The sequence below is a fragment of the Engystomops pustulosus genome, chromosome 2 (genome assembly GCF_040894005.1).
Source record: "Engystomops pustulosus chromosome 2, aEngPut4.maternal, whole genome shotgun sequence".
Classification (NCBI taxonomy): Eukaryota; Metazoa; Chordata; class Amphibia; order Anura; family Leptodactylidae; genus Engystomops; species Engystomops pustulosus.
The window spans coordinates 149,493,540-149,513,123 of record NC_092412.1 but is presented as its reverse complement, the minus strand read 5'-3'; the positions used below and the strand labels follow the sequence as shown (position 1 = coordinate 149,513,123).

The 19,584-nt window shown below is 41.9% G+C and overlaps 1 protein-coding gene across 1 annotated transcript; it reads right to left on the bottom strand.

Annotated features, from left to right (window-relative positions):
* Window positions 1–3,215: 3,215 nt before the first annotated feature.
* On the bottom strand, window positions 3,216–17,965 carry TMEM35B (transmembrane protein 35B). Its single transcript, XM_072136858.1, has 3 exons — window positions 17,702–17,965; window positions 4,031–4,211; window positions 3,216–3,638 (listed from the first exon to the last, which is right to left on the bottom strand). The coding sequence occupies exons 1-3, from the start codon at window positions 17,807–17,809 to the stop codon at window positions 3,508–3,510; spliced, it is 420 nt and encodes a 139-aa protein (XP_071992959.1). The 5' UTR covers window positions 17,810–17,965; the 3' UTR covers window positions 3,216–3,507.
* Between the last annotated feature and the right edge of the window lie 1,619 nt (window positions 17,966–19,584).

The window sequence follows — 19,584 nt, the reverse complement described above, 5'->3', positions numbered from 1 at the left end:
TAGATACCACCATGAAATTACATTTCATTTTTTGTGTTTGTTACCGAAAGCCGGGTTGATAATTAACCCCTTAAATGCTAAACCAGTTTTTGTCACTTTTGAAAACTTTAACATAACCCACAAGATGTCCAGTGCTCCAGGCTGCTAATTATGTACGCCCTCGCCACCTATCTCTCCCATGGTGGGAGCATGGGAGGGGGGGATGACGTCCAGCATTGGAGAGGGAGGTGCAGCCTGGAAAGTTGGACATCTTGTCCCCGCGATCAGCCTGCTAATTTATAAGTCTATCTTCTAGGTGATCCCAGCGCTGTTGTTCTTTAATGGTGACACACCTAGTGTCACCATTAAAGAACAACAGCGCTGGGATCAAAATGAGGAGGGACTAGGTGAGAATTTTTTGTCTATTTTACCTGAATGCTAATAATAGTTTTCCTTTAAATTAGCAGAGCAGCACTGCCCCCATGAATTAATATGTAGCCTACCAACGCTGGGAGCATAAGAGGGGGAGTTGACGTCCAGCATGGGAGAGGGAGGTGCAGGGTGTGCATAATTAGCAAACCCGGAGCGCCAAACATCCAGGGAGGTGACATCCAGCATGGGAGAGGGAGGTGCAGGGGCCTGCATAATTAGCATCCCGGAGTGTCGGACATCCAGGGGGGTGACGTCCAGCATGGGAGAGGGAGGTGCGGGGGGCTGCAAAATTAGGAGCCTAGAGCGTTGGACATCTTGTCCCCAGGATCCGGCCTGCTAATTATAAGTCTATTTTCTAGGTGATCTAGGTGTGTAACCATTAAAGAAGACCAGCTCCGGGATCAAGAGGAAATAGGTGAGAATTTTTAGTCTATTTTGCCTGAATGCTTATGATAAGTTATCCGGGGGTAAGGGGGAGGAAAACTATCTGCCTGTAGCTTGCAGCTTCTCTCTCCTCACAATGTGGTGTTTGCTGGCAGGAAGTGAGTGAGTGTCTGTGAGCTCCTTCCTTGACCGCAGGGGAGCGGGGCTGGAGTGCAGGGAGCAGAGAGACAGAAATCTCAGCTGCACGGCCGTCACACAGTCTAGGGGCAACTGAAATTATGTAACGCAGGACTGATAGAGAAAGGTTGGACTTATATCTGTGAAATGTTGCATTTGTGTTAATAACAGTGAATTATAGAATGTGTTATTTTGTTATCCTGAGTACATTTAAGAAACGTCTTTGTGGGACAACCCCTTTAAGCCTTCTACATCCCTCTGTTATTCCTCCTGTCCACAATAAACCCATATTGTTCTCCCACATAGGATTACACTGCATGTATCAATTCTTATGTAGGTGGACAAATATGGAACATCAATTTATCAGCATATTTGATTATTTGTTTGAATGACTCAGACATTTTGTATATTCTCAGGAATCCTAATCTATTCATTATGAGGTATTATAGTTTCCTACAATGAGAAACATGATGCTATACAAAGGATCCCATATAGTGGCCAGATAATGTACAGTTGGAGGGCTGGGAGTGTGAGGCAGCCAGAACACCCGACTTACAGACGTCCTCTAGTTACAAACGGACCTCTGGATGTTGATAATTTACTGTACTTTAGACCTGGGCTACAATAAACAGCTCTAACAGTTATCACAGGAGTCTGCAATTAAGCTTTATTGTTATATTGTCATAAGAACCAGGAGTAACATTTTTAAAAATCCTTTTGAATAAAACGCCAGTGTAGGCAAATGATGTGTTCATTTGGCTTTACTTTGAATTAAACGGCAACACCAATTTAGTTTTATCCACTTTTACTTCGCTAGTGGCTGGAAAATCTTCCTAGATCTTTTGATTTGTAAAAATATGTTCTTCTATCTAACTCCCTTGCCCTTTTTTGAGATTGACAGGTTTTTTTCTGGATAGTTTTTATTAAGAAATTACACTGTCAACTTATCTGCTTCTATCTCAAACATCTCCACCTTAGTGCAATTACAGCCAAAGCTCCGGTTTTGTCCATAAGTAGTAAGAGTGTTTGAGCTCTGCTGAATCCTGTTGAAATCCTGCCATTCCTGCTTTCAACCTCCCTCCGGTTGAGCTCCAGTAACAACGGCCTCCTGACATTTCGGCCTGCCCGCGGCCGCAAGGTGAGAGCCGCCATTTTACTCCACCTGGTCCAGTGCTGCATGGACCAGGCGCTGCCTCACAGGCAGTGAGTGCCAGGCGGATAAATAATCTGGGCCCCCGCTAGCCAGATAGCTGGGTCTCCAGCTGGATCTGGTCCTGGTGAGCTGCAGTGCCAGATTCTAGGGCCTCAGCATCGGCGGTGGGCCCTGCCATCTTGCCACTCCTGCCCTGTGCTCCCGGGTGGGCTGTGATGCCGGCTTAAAGGGCCTTGGCCTAGCCGCGGCCACGTGGTGGCGCCGCCATCTTTTTTTTTTTTTTTTATATTTACGATATAACACCCGCGATCGGTGTTACCGGTAAGTCTTTGATGCAATATGCAACAAAGACTTACCGGCTATGGAGAGGGCTCAGCCCGTGAGTCCTCTCCATGCACCGGCACCCGACCCACGCTGTAGTATTACAGTGCACGTCGGTAAGGGGTTAAGGGTGGCTTCACACGTGGCATTAAGGCATGAGTTTTCAAAGCATCAGAACAGCTGAGAAGGAGCTGCCTGATTACATGGCTTTACAAAATACGTGCATTGCCGCACTGTTAACGTGTGTTAACACAGTGTTAACAGCTATGTAATCAGTCAAATCTCCTCTTCTCAGCTGTTCCGATGTGTTTGAAAACGCATATGTTACTGCCACGTGTGAAAGCACCCCAAAACATGACTGCCTACACTATAAAACACCTACATAGGAATAAAAACATGAACACATGGCAGCATCACAGTATGTATACACACTAATTATATGCACACACACAATGAAACCTCTCGAGAAGACAACCAGAGGACCCCCTCCCTAAATGATGGTAAATTTCACGGTTGAGTGCTGCTGACGGGCTCAACAGTGGCACCTTACAGGTACTGGCGAAATCGGCACCAGCACCAACGACAACAGTTACCAACAGGAGTCAACTGTGTAATACAGCTGATACCCTCTATGTATGTACCCTGTCCAAACGCCATTTCTTGACGGCGTAATTTACATTAGCTGGACGTGAATAAAGACACCAAATTAACCAGTATTCAGTCGTGTTTTTCTGCTTTAAAAATACTTGAAAGCATCAGACATACTTCATCTGTTGAAAAAAAAATTGTATTTATTTATGAAAGTTTATGCTTTATAGTAACATAACTGCCCTGAGTATTATAGGGCGCAAAATACCATTTCTTATTCTAATGTAAAACCTGAGATACACCGTTATCACAGAATAGTTAGGTATTATACAAGACTATTGCCAAAAAGAATAAAACAGTCAGCGAAGGCAACTTCAAAGTTTTTACTTTTAAGAAGTCCCCACACTAACAAATTTAGTTTTTTGTCTTCAGGTGATTGGTCCTATGCTGGTCAATGTAGCATTTCACACAGCTTACTCAGCTTTTGATTTAGATTTTTTACCATGGCCACGTATGTTAAGCAACAAGAGAAGCCCCAAACAAACTGTGGCGGGGGCACACATGGCAATTGGTTCCTTCAGTACTAACAGAGTGTAAATGGCACCTAAAAATCAAAATTCAGAAAAAGAAATTAGAATCAATATGTAAAAGAAGATTTGCATCAAAAATATATTACTTTAACAGAAACTTAGGTTTGTTCATTTTGTATAGTAATCAAAATACATGTATGTTATACCTTGGTATTTTCTATTATTTTACTAATGCTGGTTGCAAATGGATGCACTTTAATTTTTCTACTTAATACGCTAGCAAATTGCATTTTCATGCAGGACAGTCAAAAGGTGACCACAGATTATTGTTACCAACTGGTATTAAGTATAGCATAATATGAAGATAAACTGCCAGCTTAATAAATGTTAAGAAATACAAAAAGAACTTGACTAAATAGAGAGCTAAAATGACAAAGATCAAGTACATTGAATACATCATGCTTACCGATCATGACTATGCAAAGCACAAGGTTGCTAATCTCTTGAAGAATCCGAGGACCAAATGCCAGCAGTATTCCAGCCACAAGCTCTATCCATCCAACTGCCTGAAAGTATTGGAATGGATCGGGCTTAAAACCAAAGTCCTTCAGTGGGAACACATCTGCAAACTGCACAAACTGGGACTTCTGCATAGTAGAAAAAAAACAGAGAAGTGTAATTTATTCAAAGGTTTTAGGTGGAACACATTCATTAGAACACGCTTAAAGATTTTGTATACATGTTTACATTCAGAGAAAAGATTTCTGCTTTTCAGTTTGATGAATGTCATGTACATTTCACAACTTTAACAGATCCAAGCCTACTATACTAGAGAGAGCCACTGTATCGGGTTTAACCGAAAATGAACTTTTGCCTCTTGCAAGCCCAATAAGCAGGGAGGGGTATGGTGTATGACAGGACCAGCATGCAGGGCCTGGCATAGAATAAACATGGGATATACTGTACTAAAGTGCCAGAACCTCTATGCATAGAGGGCGCACAACATGCAAGACGAGGTTGCAGCTCTTAATAAATTGCCACAATTGTTCTGGTTATTCAGGGTAAACTTCATTATCTCCAGTCACTAAAACAGAACATTCATTGATTTCAATGGACTATAAATGGCTTCTGTTAGTGTCTGTTTGCACAACTTCCGTTATTTGAGTGAAATATCCATATTATTTCTTTGTTGCTGCTTCAACACACAAAAATTAAGGGTGTGCTGTATATCATGCATCTTAATACTGTATATCCTTAGGATTTTATAAAATTCTTTGCAAATAAACATAGGAAATAAATTGTCCTACACTTTATTTACCTAAAAAATCGTTAGAAGGGTTGGAGGTGCGGTCTTGAGATGCCATCAGCCAAAACCGAAGTAACATTTTATATATACGTCTAACTCTATCAACAAGTTTTAACCCCTAGGCGCACCACGACGTTATACTACGTCCCTGCGGCTACATGCTAAGCGCACCGGGACGTAGTATAACGTCCAGCTTCTGGGACCGGCTCACAAACGGAGCTGGTAGCAGAAGAAGCGCCTGTCAGCTGTCTATCACAGCTGACACCACGCTGTACATCCCCGATCGGAGCCGCGGTCATGCATGACTGCGGCGTGTAAGGGTGTTACTGCTGTGGATCGGATTCCCCGTGCTTTCCGGGGGATCCGATCCTCTTCTGGGCAGCCCCGAAGTCTGCCATGTGCTCCGGGGCTGCCTGATATCCGAGACAGTCAGAACCCTACCGGGTCTGACTGTAAACTGTCTGAGCATGCGCATGAGCAAGCATGTTTCCATACATTTACAAAAATCAAAACCTCATGTACAAAAAATATTCTTTATTTTGCCATGTTCTGACGCCAATAACTTTTTTTGTGACTTTTGATGTTGTTTTCAATACTAACATTTTTAGGACTGTAGGGCTTTTTGATCACTTTCTATAGAATTTTTATCTTTGTCAAAGTGGCCAAAAACTTGGGCTTTTGGGCGCTATTTTCCGCTACGGGGTTAAAGATTACTATATTTTGATAGATTGGACATTGGGACGCGGCGTTACCCGACAAGTTTATGATTTTTACCGTTTATATTTATATTAGTTCTAGAGAAAGGGGGGGGGGGGGGAGTCATTTGAAATTTTTTTTAGGGTGTCTGATTGATCCTACTAGATACACATAATGGGGAATTATACACAATGCATACAATGTGCAAATCACACATTGTAATACAGTGTGGAAAAAGGCAGCAGCAAGTCGCCGCTCCAGATGATGAGCATAGCAACAGATCGCCGCTCCAGATGATGTCACAGGGAGCGACAATCTGAGCCAAAATGGTGTCGCTGCCGGAAAAGCTGGTTAACGAGTTGCCACCCACAATTGATGCTAGCACCAATCACCACTATTACCGGTAAATGTTTGCTGCAATGTGCTCAGTCCGTGAGCCCTCTCCAAACACCTGCAGCAGACACATGATGTACTACTAAATCATGCATCGGTAAGGAGTTAAAGGGAACCAGTCATAAGAAATTGACCTAATAAACCACTACTAGTATACTGTCAAGCAGTTCAACTGATTCTAGGTCACGTATCTTTCATTGCCCAGCTTGGTGACATCCCAAGTCAGGCTATTCCTGCCTCTGAGCACCTTCTCCCACGTGATTGACATTATGTGCTGAACTTCAGTAAATATGATCAATGATGTACCTGGACACAGGACCACCACTACTGTAGAGGGGGTGTTCTAAGGCAGGGAAAGCTTGACTACAGGGTTAAACTCTCAATTTACAACTAATTTACATCTCAGTTAAAGGTTAATTTTCTGATGCCACCACACTAGGCAGGGGTGTAACGATCACGGTCGCAGGGGTCGCGACCGCGATCGGGCCCATTGGCCTTGGTCCGGGCCCCCTGTCATAAATATGCCGCCACCAAGCTCTGTGCAGCTCTGCGTAATCTGTGTGCGCTATATAAATAAAGAATTGTTAATAATAAATATTTATGATTCTTATTAAAAAGGAGATTTATCAATGCTGCACTGGGGGCTGCATTAGTAAAGCAGGTATATGTACAGGGGTGCACTTCATACAAAAGCTGAAATAGTGTTACAATTAGAGTTTTAATTTAAAAAGAGACTGCCTTACTTTTGGCTGGCTAGTCACCAAGAAAATATATTTAAAGAGGACCTGTCACCCCCGAAAAATACCCCCACCAAATATGTTCCTCCTAATCCTGTCCCCAGCCCCTTGATATTTATAAAAATTTTTATTAAAATTTGTGTGTGCAAACTTAGTTTTAATTGATCCGACCTCCTACTGAATAAGAGGTCAGATCGTCGTACAGGTCCCCTAGCAGTTGGCCGTATTCATGAGAGGGCTGGCCGACACACCCCTTTCACGTCCCTGTCAGTCAGGGACCTGTAAGAATCGCCGGCAGCAGCGCATGTATTGCGCAATGGGGTCAATAAAATATAAGCTATATTAAATGTCATTAGTTATTTAATATGGAGTTTTTTCTCCAAACAACAGAAAAATCTCTACCAGTGTAGCAGACACAGGACAGAAGATGGCTGCCGGTTACATGTCGTACACCTGCCTTGGCAGGTCATGTGATCAGCACTCTTTTTGGCTGTTGTCGGTTGCTTGCAGTGGGTTCCGACACTAATAACTTTTTCATACTTTGGTGTACAGAGAGGGGAGGTTTTTGTTTTTTTTTTAGTATTTTGCAGGATAGCTGATATTTTCTTTGCTACAATTTTGGCAACTGTATCATCTTTTGACCACTTTTTCATTTTTATTTTTTGTTGGCATACCCCTAGGGTACTTTATCCCCAGGTTGTCCAATCGATTCTATCATACACTGCAATACTACTGTACTGCAGTATATGGAGAAATTACTATAGATTTGTAACAGTGTCCAACTGGCACTGCAGGAATGAGAGGTGCCATGGCAACGGATGCCTGATGATTTCACAGAGAGTGACTATCAAAGGCAATATGGAAGCACCCTTGCACCACCTGCAATCAAAGAGTTAACGCATGCAATCGGTCCTAGCACCAAATGCTGGCTTTATCCTTACTCACCAAACTGAAGTGTTACGTACTAAAACGTCACGCCCCTAAGGGGTTAAATAGGTTAAATAGAGTATTTTAAAATTCATTGATGCGGAGTATTACAAGATAATATATTGTGATTTGCTTATGAATAAATGACAATATTTTCAAAGCATAGTCCCTACCCCACTTGCCATTCATTTGTGAAAGAGCTTTTGCTATAGATTTTGGTAGTTTAACTTTACTGTCTTGAAGATCTTTCTTATGTAATTGATTTTCATCTGATTTTTCACAATTATAGGGTAGGTAGGTCTGTACTAAACCAGGAGGAATTGTACCCAAAGATCAGGAACAAATCCACTACATCTGTATCTACATTCCCGACTTCCACTTGCAGTAAAAGTTGCAAAAAACTCACAAAGTAACCAAGATGTGAACATTTAGAGTAACTTCTCACAACAGGGTAATCCTGCAGCCATACAGAACAAAACCTCAGTCGGGTTGTTCCTGAAGTGTACAATGTCACAACTGGGGTGGAGATCAACCTTTGCATTACAACGGATGATTATCAAGGCATCTTCAGCATTAAAGGGGGTTCTCCGGTGACAAAGATTGACCTCACTATACCTTATCTCCCCACACTTATCACTTTACTAATTCTGTGTCATTAAATCTTCATGAAATCAAAGTCATTTCTGTGCCCAGTCTCTGCTCTCCGGTCTGACACTTGCAGTCAGCTCCTTGTTCCCTGGTGTGGCTGCATGTTCCTCTGTATGAAGAAGCTGGGCCAACCAGGGGAATTGTGGGAGATGTAGTCTTTTAGCAGAATGGGGGCAGCCATCTTGGAGTGATGCAGCCACAGCAGTGAGCTGTGAAGTGACAAGTGAAGGAAAAGAAAGTATAAAGCCCAGTGTGGTGAGGTAAGGGTGTGTAACTATAATAAGTGCAAAAGAACTGGTCAGTTAAACAAAAAAAAAAAAAAAGTACATATGCTGGGGATGAAAAATCTGCAGCAACAAGGCGTTTCCAGTGCAGATTTTTAAAGCAAATTGTTATGGGGTTGTCATAAATCATATCACGTTGCAGATTTGCCAAGCAGCCAATGCAGTTAACTTTAAACTTGAAAATTCATGACAAACTAAAACAAGTAAAATGTTACAATTTAGTGCAAATGTAGCATGCTCCAATATTTGTGAACATTTTATAATAGTGGACTTGTGTCAGAGAGAAATAAACTAAACACCACTAAAGCATTAATGGTTTGTAAATTCATGAAGACCTGAAGTGAACACCATACAAATTTATTACTGTAACAAATGTTAAACACATTAAACGAAAATGATAAAAAGCAGAAAATAAATAATACCGCAATTACGTAATTTGGACACCAGAGGGAGCAGTAAACCAACAATCTGCCAAATAAATGTTCCATGTTTTTTAACCCCTTAACGACTTGGCCATTTTGACACCTTGGCCCATTATTTCAAATCTGACATGTGTCACTATGTGGTTATAACTTTGTAACTTTTTCTCATGGCACATTATACTTCATGTTATTTGAAAATCTAATTTTGAAAAAGAAGAAAAAAATTGATATATTATAAAAATATTATATAAATCTGAAAATCTGTTTTTTTTATAATAAAAACAATTTTGCTTTTCAGACAGTCCTAACACCAAAATAACTTGATAACTACCCTGTACTTGCTCATTAGTCAAAACTCCTGCTCTACAGGTCAGAGGAAAAACTCACTGGGCAGAAATGTCCGTGTAGAAATGAGTGAACAGGAAAACAGGGCTGTGGAGGTGGAGTCAGTGACCATTTTGGTGAACTTGGATTCAGAGTTCGGGAAACTGAGGAGTAGGAAGTTTGGCTTACCAACTCCACAGCTTCACTAGAACGTACAGTATTAGGGCACCGGTCACACACGGTATGGCAGGAGAATCGGATAAATGCACACACATCCAAGGAGTGGTCCAAGAAGTATGCGTACATTTGGCATCCTGGATGAAAGATATGCTAATCAGTATGTGGGGGAGCCTGTCCTGAGGATTTCCTGCCTAAACTAGAACAAAGAAATTACATATCTCTAAATAACTGACATAACCCAGTTATGAGCCTCCTCTAACAGGATAGGGTCAGAGGGAATTATTTTACCTGCCTTTTAAATCTTAGAACTCATGTGATCTGATGATTTTGAAGGGTTTGTCCGAGGTCTGAAAAAAATATATTATATATGCGGCCTGCATGGGGCTGCATAAAAATACATAAATAAACAAACATTTACTTATCTCCACAGCGCCATCTCTCCGGCCATGCCCCAGTTTGTGGCTGGCCATGCGCTCACCTGTCCCCAAATCTCAGTGCAGGGATATGGAGACGGATGGGTGTGGCCGGCTACCTCGGCAGGCAGCTGAACTCAATGCAGCTTTCACGCCCTTGTAAACAGGGATAGACGGTGCCGCAGGACACCGAACAAGACTGCAGAGGTAAGTAAATGTTTATTATTTTTAGCAGCCCCATCCTGGTCACACAATTTTTTTTCAAGAAAAGTTTCTTAAACGTACTCAGGATAACAAAGCAACATGTTCTCCAATTCACTGTTATAAACAAAAATACAGTATTTCACAGATACAAGACCAACCTGTCTCTAGGTGTACACGATTTCAGTTGCCACTATACACGACCCTGTAACTTCTGACTTAGGGTCACCTCTGTGTCAGATATTAGTGAATGTTCAGAAGCCAGAAGAAAGTGTATATAAACCTGTACCCCGATTATCTAACCACATTGTCAGCTCTCAGAACTAGAGAGATCTTATGTTTTCTTAGAAAGTCCCTGCCGACACCCTGGAATGAGTGATAGGAGCTAGAACAGCAATAAAACTATGGCCCCTGCTCTACCGCCAGACACATCTACACAAAGGATTCCCTGTCCTAAGTCTCCTCTGCAGACAGATACAAGGAGTCTGGAAAAGTCATTCAGTATTGCAAGTAACAGAAACCTGGTATTGTGCCGGTCAAGTGTGGTCCTAAAGCTGTATGCAAATGACCTGTGAAATGTCCAATGAAGCATTAGCATATTCAAACTGTCCACCTTATTCATGAGTGGGAGGCACAGCCACACCCCCAGTGCATGACTGACAGCCTGTATAATGATGTGAGGCTGTATAATGATGTACTTCCTGGTGCTGGTGGCCACACCCCCTGCAGCCTGTGTGTGCATGTGTGTGTGTGTTTAGGAGAGATACAGCAGCTCCAGGCAGCCATGTTACAGCAGAACATGTCAGATTCATGTGTAGCTGATGTATGTGTCTCTCACCTGTATATTAGGAGGATGCAGCATGTCAGCAGAGGCAGCACACACACTAGCAATGCTTTACTATACATTACACACAGACATGAGCAGGGGGAGGAGAGGGGAGGGGTAACAGGGGTGACATCACTGCCTCTGACCATGTGTCAATGAATAATGTATGAAATAACTAGATAAAGGCTGGGATGGGATCCTTGTAAGTATAACTTACTGGGCAAATTCCCATGGTCAGCCTTTTTAAAGAATCCACCACCACCTGGAAGGCAGCCCAAAATTTGTCACAGCGCCCGAGGATTATAAGTGATATAGTCTGTTTGACTTAAATAGATTTATAAAGGTGATTATGTACTATGAGCCTTCACATCGGTCAATGATTTCTGTTCTCTACACTACAACGCCGGACTGCTCTCAAAGTGGTCTGGCGTATTCATGAGGCGGCGGTCCGAGGCGCTGCCTCTTCCTCGGACCGGCCCGCTCACTCCATAGGCCAGCGGTGACTGCCGTGCGTCACCGCCCCTAAACCCACCCCCTTATGAGCGGTCCGGCGTTTGTAGAGTACAGCGCAGCTGTGTTTCCAATAACGCTAGCAGTGTAACATTGCTGCGTCCGTTTAAGCACTGGGAGCTGCTTACTTTAATAAGCAGCTCCTAGTGCCGTTTTTGAGGGTGACAGGTCCTCTTTAAATACCTTAGCAGGAGGCAACACTGTTGCATCATGGTTTGTGCGCTGGCAGATCGCACAGGTGTGCATATTCCAGCACAACCAGGAAGCTTAGGTGCTGATGGGAGAAGAGGATGTGGGGGTGAGCATTATATATATATATATATATATATATATATATCCGAGTGGGGATATTTGTACTGAATAACCTTGGCGTATGCTGGAGTGTATACAGCAACGTGCTTTGAGATTGCACATCATATATAAATATACATGTATATTTGTTTTATAATAGTTTTCATAGGTTTATTTTTCAGTTTGGGTCCTTCAAAATATATAATCCTTAGCCACTTGGTACCCACCATTGATAAGATGGATGTATTAATATGATGGTTATACCCTTATCAAAATGGCCCCAGACAAGCTCAATAAACTTATCTTTGCATGGATTAATCCTCATTTTAGAGTGACACTTTGGCCTCTGGAACACACAGATTTCCACATAAGCAAAGAAGAAGAGAAATGAATCAAGAATGAATCAAGACCTGCACCAGATCCCAAGTATTTTGGTGTTAGGATACTGCTTGCACAATTCCGAGATCCAGATTAAGGAAATATAGACTCTTGAAATTGGAGCGGGATTACCTATATATTTATTTTCATCAAACACTTTCTTTTTAAATCCAAATTATTTTTTATTGAACATTTTCAATTTTACAATCACACAACAAAAACAAAACAATCCCCCTCCCCCCTTGGAGAGTTGTACAGCTTGAATGGATATTCTGGATATCTGGATATTGTTACAAATGACATACATCAGTCAAGAGAGGAAACATTTACACAAGGATATATAGAGGACATTATGCACTACCCCATTTGTAATGTGAATGTACAGTAGTCATTGCTGAATAATTTACGCCAAGCATAATACATCAGCAATTACCGAGTGCCCACCGTGTTCATCAAACACTTTCAAAGAAATATGATTGTAATGGTAGTCATCCTACTTAGTCCATGACAATCGCTATGAACTTGGTAAAATACCCAGCTGACCTACACCACATAGATCACAATTATTGATCATTAAAGGGGTATTCTCGCCTGGGCATTCACATCCAGATTGATTAATCTTCCATAAGTAAACATTTCTTCAATTAGATGTCAATTTAAAAAAAATTACCTGGGTGAAGATACATTTCTCATAAATGTAGACATATGGTCCCTTAGAAACAAGACTGTGTCCCTAGATACGGCCACCCCTGATGTAGGCATTGCACAAATAAACAAAAACTTTTTGTATATGAAATGTCCGGGAGTTACTGCAGGTCCCGCAGCCTTCCTGTGGTAATGATCGCTAAATCCTGGTGGTCAGGATGGACTCAATAACGCAAGTCTGGCCACTGCTGCCAAAATGTTAGGGGGTTGTATCCGAGGAAGCTATTTTGTTTCTAAGGGACAACATGGTTACATTTATGAGAAATTATCTTCACACAGGAACATTTTTCTAAATAACATCCAATTGAAGAAATGTTTAAATGAATTAAATTAAATGTAAATGCCCAGATGGGAATACCCCTTTAATATATATGTTTTGATGAAGGTTTTGCAACATGACTCATTCATTTCTGCATTAATTCCAAGATCTGAACAGACTATCTAAAGTTGGTATTATTTAGCATGATTACAGTGATATTTGCTCCATTCTTTTGATATAGTTTTCGATGTTGCACATGCTTAATATATAGTGCAACCCTATATAAATTTGGTCTCCCTGTAATAATAATAATCATTATTTATATAGCATCTACAAATTACGCATCGCTGTAAAGAGCTTGTCAAAACGTTCCCTGTCCCCATGGGGCTCACAATCTAATCAACCTACCAGTATGTTTTGAGTGTGGGAGGAAACCGGAGGACCTGGTGGAAACCCACGCAAACACAGAGAAAACATACAAACTCTTTGCAGATATTGACCTGTATGGGACTTGAACGAAGGACCCCTTGTAATCACACTGATGAAAAGAATAAAGAAGAGGTGTAATCTGGAGTACAAAGTGAAAGTTGTAAAAAATGAGAGCCCGCAAGAAATTGGCGTGTGTTGTTTTTTATTCAAGTTCACTGGATATGGATTTTTTTTCTGGCTTCCCAGTACTCGGAATGGAAAATTAAATAACACTTTGAGTGAGGTCCGGCGTTCCTATTGTGTTTTTCGGCAGTGTCTGTTAGCTTTATTTATTATTTCGGAGGGTTACGATAAAGATAGCAGTTTATCACTGCTAAAAATGGGCTAATACAAGGAAATGCTCACTATAGTAAGCAGCTCCTTGTGCCATTTTTATAGGTGACCGGTTGTCTTTAAGCTTCTTAACCCCTTCCCGACTTGCTCCGTACTGTGCTATTAGGTACATTAACCCTAGATGGTCCGATCGTTCCTACCATATACTGCAATACAACTGTATCGCCGTATATGGCATTTTTGCACATGATTCGTTAGAATATGCAGCCCGTGAGCCCTCTTCATACACCGCCATATATCCGCCACGGAGCATGAAGGGGTTAAAGAAGTCCAGTGCCAGGATCAAGGCAAAAGGCAGGATAGGCAAGTATCAGGAGTTTAAATTAGCTTAACTTTAGTGGTAGATTTACTTTAACCCCTTCACACTCCGGATATATCCGCCGCAGAGCTATGAAGGGTGTATGAACAGGGCTCATGGGCTGAGCCCACTTCATACAGAGATGGGCTTTGCTGCATATTGCAGCGAAGACTTATGGCAAACACCCGCTGTCGGTGCTTGCACCGATCGCGGGTGTTAACCTCTTCTTTGTCTCCGGCTCTTGACAGCCTTGGGTCTTCGTGAGACGCGAGGCTGAATGGTTTCAGGAGATTCGTTGCAAAGTTTAGAAAATGTAAAAAAATGTATAAAATATTAAAAGTTCAAATCACCCCCCTTTTCCTAGAACTTATATAAAATATAATAATGAGTAAAAATCACAAACACATTAGGTATCGTGGTGTCCCAAAATGCCCGATCAAAATATAAAAACAGTTATAACCAGCTGTGACTTCCAAGGCGGGAAATGCTGCCCAAATGTCCGAAATGAGACTTTTACACCTTTTTACTTGACATAAAAAAATGTAATGAAAAGTGATCAAAATGTCGCAGTCCTCAAAATGATAGCAATGAAAACGTCGGCTCATTTTGCAAAAAATGACACCACCCCCAGCTCTGTACACCAAAGTATGAAAAAGTTATTAGCGTCAGAAGATGGCAAAAAAAGGTTTCCTTTTTTGGACACATTTGTTTAATTTTTGAAACTGTATTAAAACGCAATAAAACCTGTATATATTTGGTATCACCGCGATCGTACCAAAACCAAAGAATAAAGTAGGCATGTTATTTGGAGCACAGAGTGAAAGTCGTAAAAACGGAGCCCACAAGGTGATGCCCATGCGGTTTTTTAAAAATTTTTCCACATTTGGAATTTTTTTCCTGCTTTCCAGTACACGGCATGGAATAATAAAATAACATCACAGGGAAGTAAAATTTGGTACGCACAAAATAAGCCCACACACAGCTTTGTACACGGAAAAATGAAAAAGTTATGGATTTTTGAAGGTGGAGAGCGAGAAATGAGCGGAAAAAACCCTGTGTCCTTAAGGGGTTAATGGGGTTTTCCCCATGAAAGAAAATTCTTGATGCAATACCCTTGTTAACTCAAGAAAGATCATTTGTAACCCTCTACCTTACCATTTTAGAATGAGATAATTCAGCAAGTCAATATTTGCAGTGTTGACCCTTCTTCAGGACCTCTGCAATTCTCCCTGGCAGCTCTCAATCAACTTCTGGACCAAATCCTGACTGATAGCCGTCCATTCTTGCACAATCAATGCTTGCATTTTGTGACAATTTGTTGGTTTTTGTTTGTCCACCCGTCTCTTGATGATTGACCACAAATTCTCAATGGGATTAAGATCTGGGGAGTTTCCAGGCCATGGACCCAAACTCTCTATGTTTAGTTCCCTGAGACATTTAGTTATCACCTTTGCTTTATGGCAAGGTGATCCATCATGCTGGAAAAGGCATTGTTGATCACCAAACTGCTCTTGGATGGTTGGGAGAAGGTGCTCTTGGAAGACATTCTGGTACCATACTTTATTCATGGATGTGTTTTTAGGCAAGACTGTGAGAGCCGATTCTCTTGGCTGAGAACCAACCCCACACATGAATGGTTGCAGGATGCTTTACAGTTGGCATGAGACAAGACTGGTGGTATCGCTCACCTTGTCTTCTCCGAACAAGCTGTTTTCCAGATGTTCCAAACAATCGGAAAGGGGATTCATCAGAGAAAATGACTTTACCCCAGTCCTCAGCAGTCCACTCCCTGTACCTTTTTCAGAATATCAGTCTGTCCCTGATGTTTTTCCTGCCCTCCTTGACACCAGGCCTTGCTCCAAGAGTCTCCGCCTCACAGTGCGTGCAGATGCACTCACACCTGCCTGCTGCCATTCCTGAGAAAGCTCTGCACTGCTGGTAGCCTGATCCCGAAGCTGAAACACTTTTAAGAGACGGTCCTGGCGCTTGCTGGTCCTTCTTGGGCGCCCTGAAACCTTTTTGGCAACAAAGGAACCTCTCTTCTTGATGATGCGATAGATTGTTGACTGAGTTGCAATCTTTATAGCTGCGATACTCTTCCTGGTAAGGCCAGTTTTGTGCAGTGCAATGATGAATGCATGTATTTCTTTAGAGATAACCATGGTTAACAGAAGAGAAACAATGATGCCAAGCACCAGCCTCCTTTTAAAGTGTCCAATGGTGGGATTCTTACTTAATCATGACAGATTGATCTCTAGCTCTGTCCTCATCAACACCCACACCTGTGTTAATGGAGCAATCACTGAAACGATGTTAGCTGCTCCTTTTAAGGCAGGCCTGCAATGAAGTTGAAATGTGTTTTGGGGGCAAAAGTTCATTTTCTAGGCAAATATTAACTTTGCAATTAATTGCTGTTAAGCTTATCATTCTTTATACCATTCTGGAGTATATGCAAATTGCCATTATAAAACCTGATGCAGTAGACTTAGTAAAAATTAAAAATGGCCATGGCCATGACTGTACACTTTCATTTACCTTCTGAACATTGTATTAGTATCTGACGCATAGAAAGTGAGATGAGACAGATCAGGGGATGACCCATATGTGGTGGTGACTGCTGTACGGCTGTGTCTGGAATGAAAGCAGCGCCATCCAGAGCAGATTTAGATTGTCACATTGTACAGGCTATATAATTTTTTTTTGGTAATGAAAACATATCAGGGCTTGTTATTTGCGGGGTGACATACACTGTATAGATAATTCATTTTGGTGGTCTATAGCTTATTTATGAGATTTTATTAACCAATTCAAAGGGGGACAAACAAAATCATCAATCTTTATTTTGGATTTTTAGAACTTTTTTTCCCCTGCTCGCCATAACATAAAAATAATCTTTATTCTCTGGTTCACTACAATTACGGTGAATTAAGAGTTGTTTTCAGTTGTATCACTTTTTACAAAGCCTATATTGAGAGAATGCTTACACATTTCTACTTATTCGCTTCTATTGACAAGCTAGGCAGCAAGCCCAAAGCATTAAATGGCCCAGTACCAATATCTCCCCCATGTTGCCACATATAATACACGACTTTATGTCCTCTTCAGCAGCACAAAGTTTACAGATAAGGGACTGTCTAGCACAACTGTGTTGTTACCTTTGGGACTTTAGACTACAGTAGAGCCCTTCAATCTTCAGTCAGAAGCCATGTAGACTAGTGCTGGATACAAGTGTCACTTCACTTACCTTACACGGTGCCAGTGACACTGGGTAAGGGAATGGAAACAGCTGATACAAAGTTGTAGTATATGCAGCAGGACGCTCTGGCCGCAGAAGTGATAATAGCACACAATACAGCTCATGCTGGGCCTGGCTCTAGCTTTCAGACCTTAGTTTTAGTCCATGTTGAAGCGTGGGGATGAGCTATAGTTGAGGCTGCCGCCAATGCCTTATTAGCCGTGTAGGTGTATAAAGTAACACCCCTGTGGGTGCACAGCACGTAACGGGCAAGGCACTTACCATGTGCTGGTACACCTCAGCTGATACTTGGTCTGTCAGTTTAATCAATCCGGTGGACGCAAAGAATAGCCCCAGCAGGACCCTGATGGCAGTAAATACAATAGCCATGGCGCGGCTGCAAATATTCTCTCTCACACTCGCAAAAGCTTACTGGGAACGACGCAACGGAGAAGGTGGAGGAGGAGGAGAGACGGAGGGGTGGAGCTGGCGCCTCACCCACCGCACTCCTTCCCGCTGCCCATTGGCAGAACGCTGGATCCACTCTCCTCCCTCTTGTGCTTTAGCGCCTAAATGCCAGAATACGGAATACCCGCGCAGAACGAGGGGTGTGAGGGGCTGCGGGTGTGAGGGGCTGCGGGTGTGAGGGGCTGCGGGTGTGAGGGGCTGCGGGTGTGAGGGGCTGCGGGTGTGAGGGGCTGCGGGTGTGAGGGGCTGCGGGTGTGAGGGGCTGCGGGTGTGAGGGGCTGCGGGTGTGAGGGGCTGCGGGTGTGAGGGGCTGCGGGTGTGAGGGGCTGCGGGTGTGAGGGGCTGCGGGTGTGAGGGGCTGCGGGTGTGAGGGGCTGCGGGTGTGAGGGGCTGCGGGTGAGGCCCCGGAGACGGTTAGGAGGAGGCTGCAGCAGCAGCAGCATGATAAATCATATCCTTCATATGAGATAAGTTCCCCTGGTACCAGAGGACTAGTATTACTAACCTAACCCTGATATAAGGAAGACAGACAAGGGGAATTAATACACGTTTGCACCACATGACGATTTCTTAGCATTCTCACTTCTCGTATTCCAATAAGCCGTAATTCCATAATCATTTCTAAGCCATAACTTTTTTGATTTTCCATTTATGAAATTTTATAAAGGCGATTGGCATCAAAACTGAGGAGCCCATGTGAAGCTGCTTGTTGTCTTTCACCACACCATCTAACAGGTTAACTGCCACTATTGTTGCCATTGCCCATCATACTGCTGTATTATACAGCAGATACCTTCTCTGCCTGGAGAGCACATGGCCTTTGAACCGTCTCCATACAGGATTAACCCCTCCATGACCTAGCCATTTTAAGGCTCAGTCCCAGTTTTTGTATTCTGACATGCATAGCTTTATATGGTTATAACTTTTAAGCTAACTTTTTTTTCAAGATTGTTTGTTGTACTTCATTTTAGTGGTAAATTTTGGCTGATAATTTTTGCATATTTTTTTTTTTTTTAAATTCTAAATTATCGTGTTTTCAGGCAGATAATTTTGCAACCAAAATTAGTTGCTGAATAACATTTCCCATATGTCTGCTTTACTTTTTTTTTTTATGTCTGGATAATGTATATTGATGTCACACAACTTACAAATCAAACACTGGTTTTCCGTATTTTCAAGGAAATTTCATAATTTACTTTTTTGGGGATGATTGTTTTTTAATGATATTTGAAAAATATAATAATAGAAACCCCCTTAGCAAAATCTCCTTCTCAGTTGTGATATGTTTGAATGCAAACAAAACGCAACATTTGAACATCTCACATAGCCTGAGCGCCCAGGTTACTTAGCATAACATTTATAACTGCCATATTATATATATATATATATATATATATATATATATATATATATATATATATATATTCGAGTCGTATAGAGTTATAGTAAAGGAAGTCCTGAAGAACATCTTTTCTAAGGAACATTTTATTAGGATACCATTAGTAAACTTTAAAGGATGGTGAAGAGCTATTAATGCTATATGAAGAGGGCTCACAATGCCATCTGCATTGATAGTCGCTCCCTGTGACGTCATCGGGGAGCAGCGATCAGTTGCCAGGACTGTCTCAGGTCTTTGTAAGACACCAGGCTGTATGGCTTCTGCAGATTCATTACAATGTACAATGTTTAAATGAAAA

Coding starts and splice junctions, on each gene's coding strand:
- TMEM35B (XM_072136858.1), bottom strand. CDS start 17,809: ATGGCTATTGTATTTACTGCCATCAGGGTCCTGCTGGGGCTATTCTTT. Junction 4,212..17,701: donor CTGAGGTGTACCAGCACATG/GTAAGTGCCTTG, acceptor TCTACTATGCAG/AAGTCCCAGTTTGTGCAGTT. Junction 3,639..4,030: donor GCTTTGCATAGTCATGATCG/GTAAGCATGATG, acceptor TTTGATTTTTAG/GTGCCATTTACACTCTGTTA.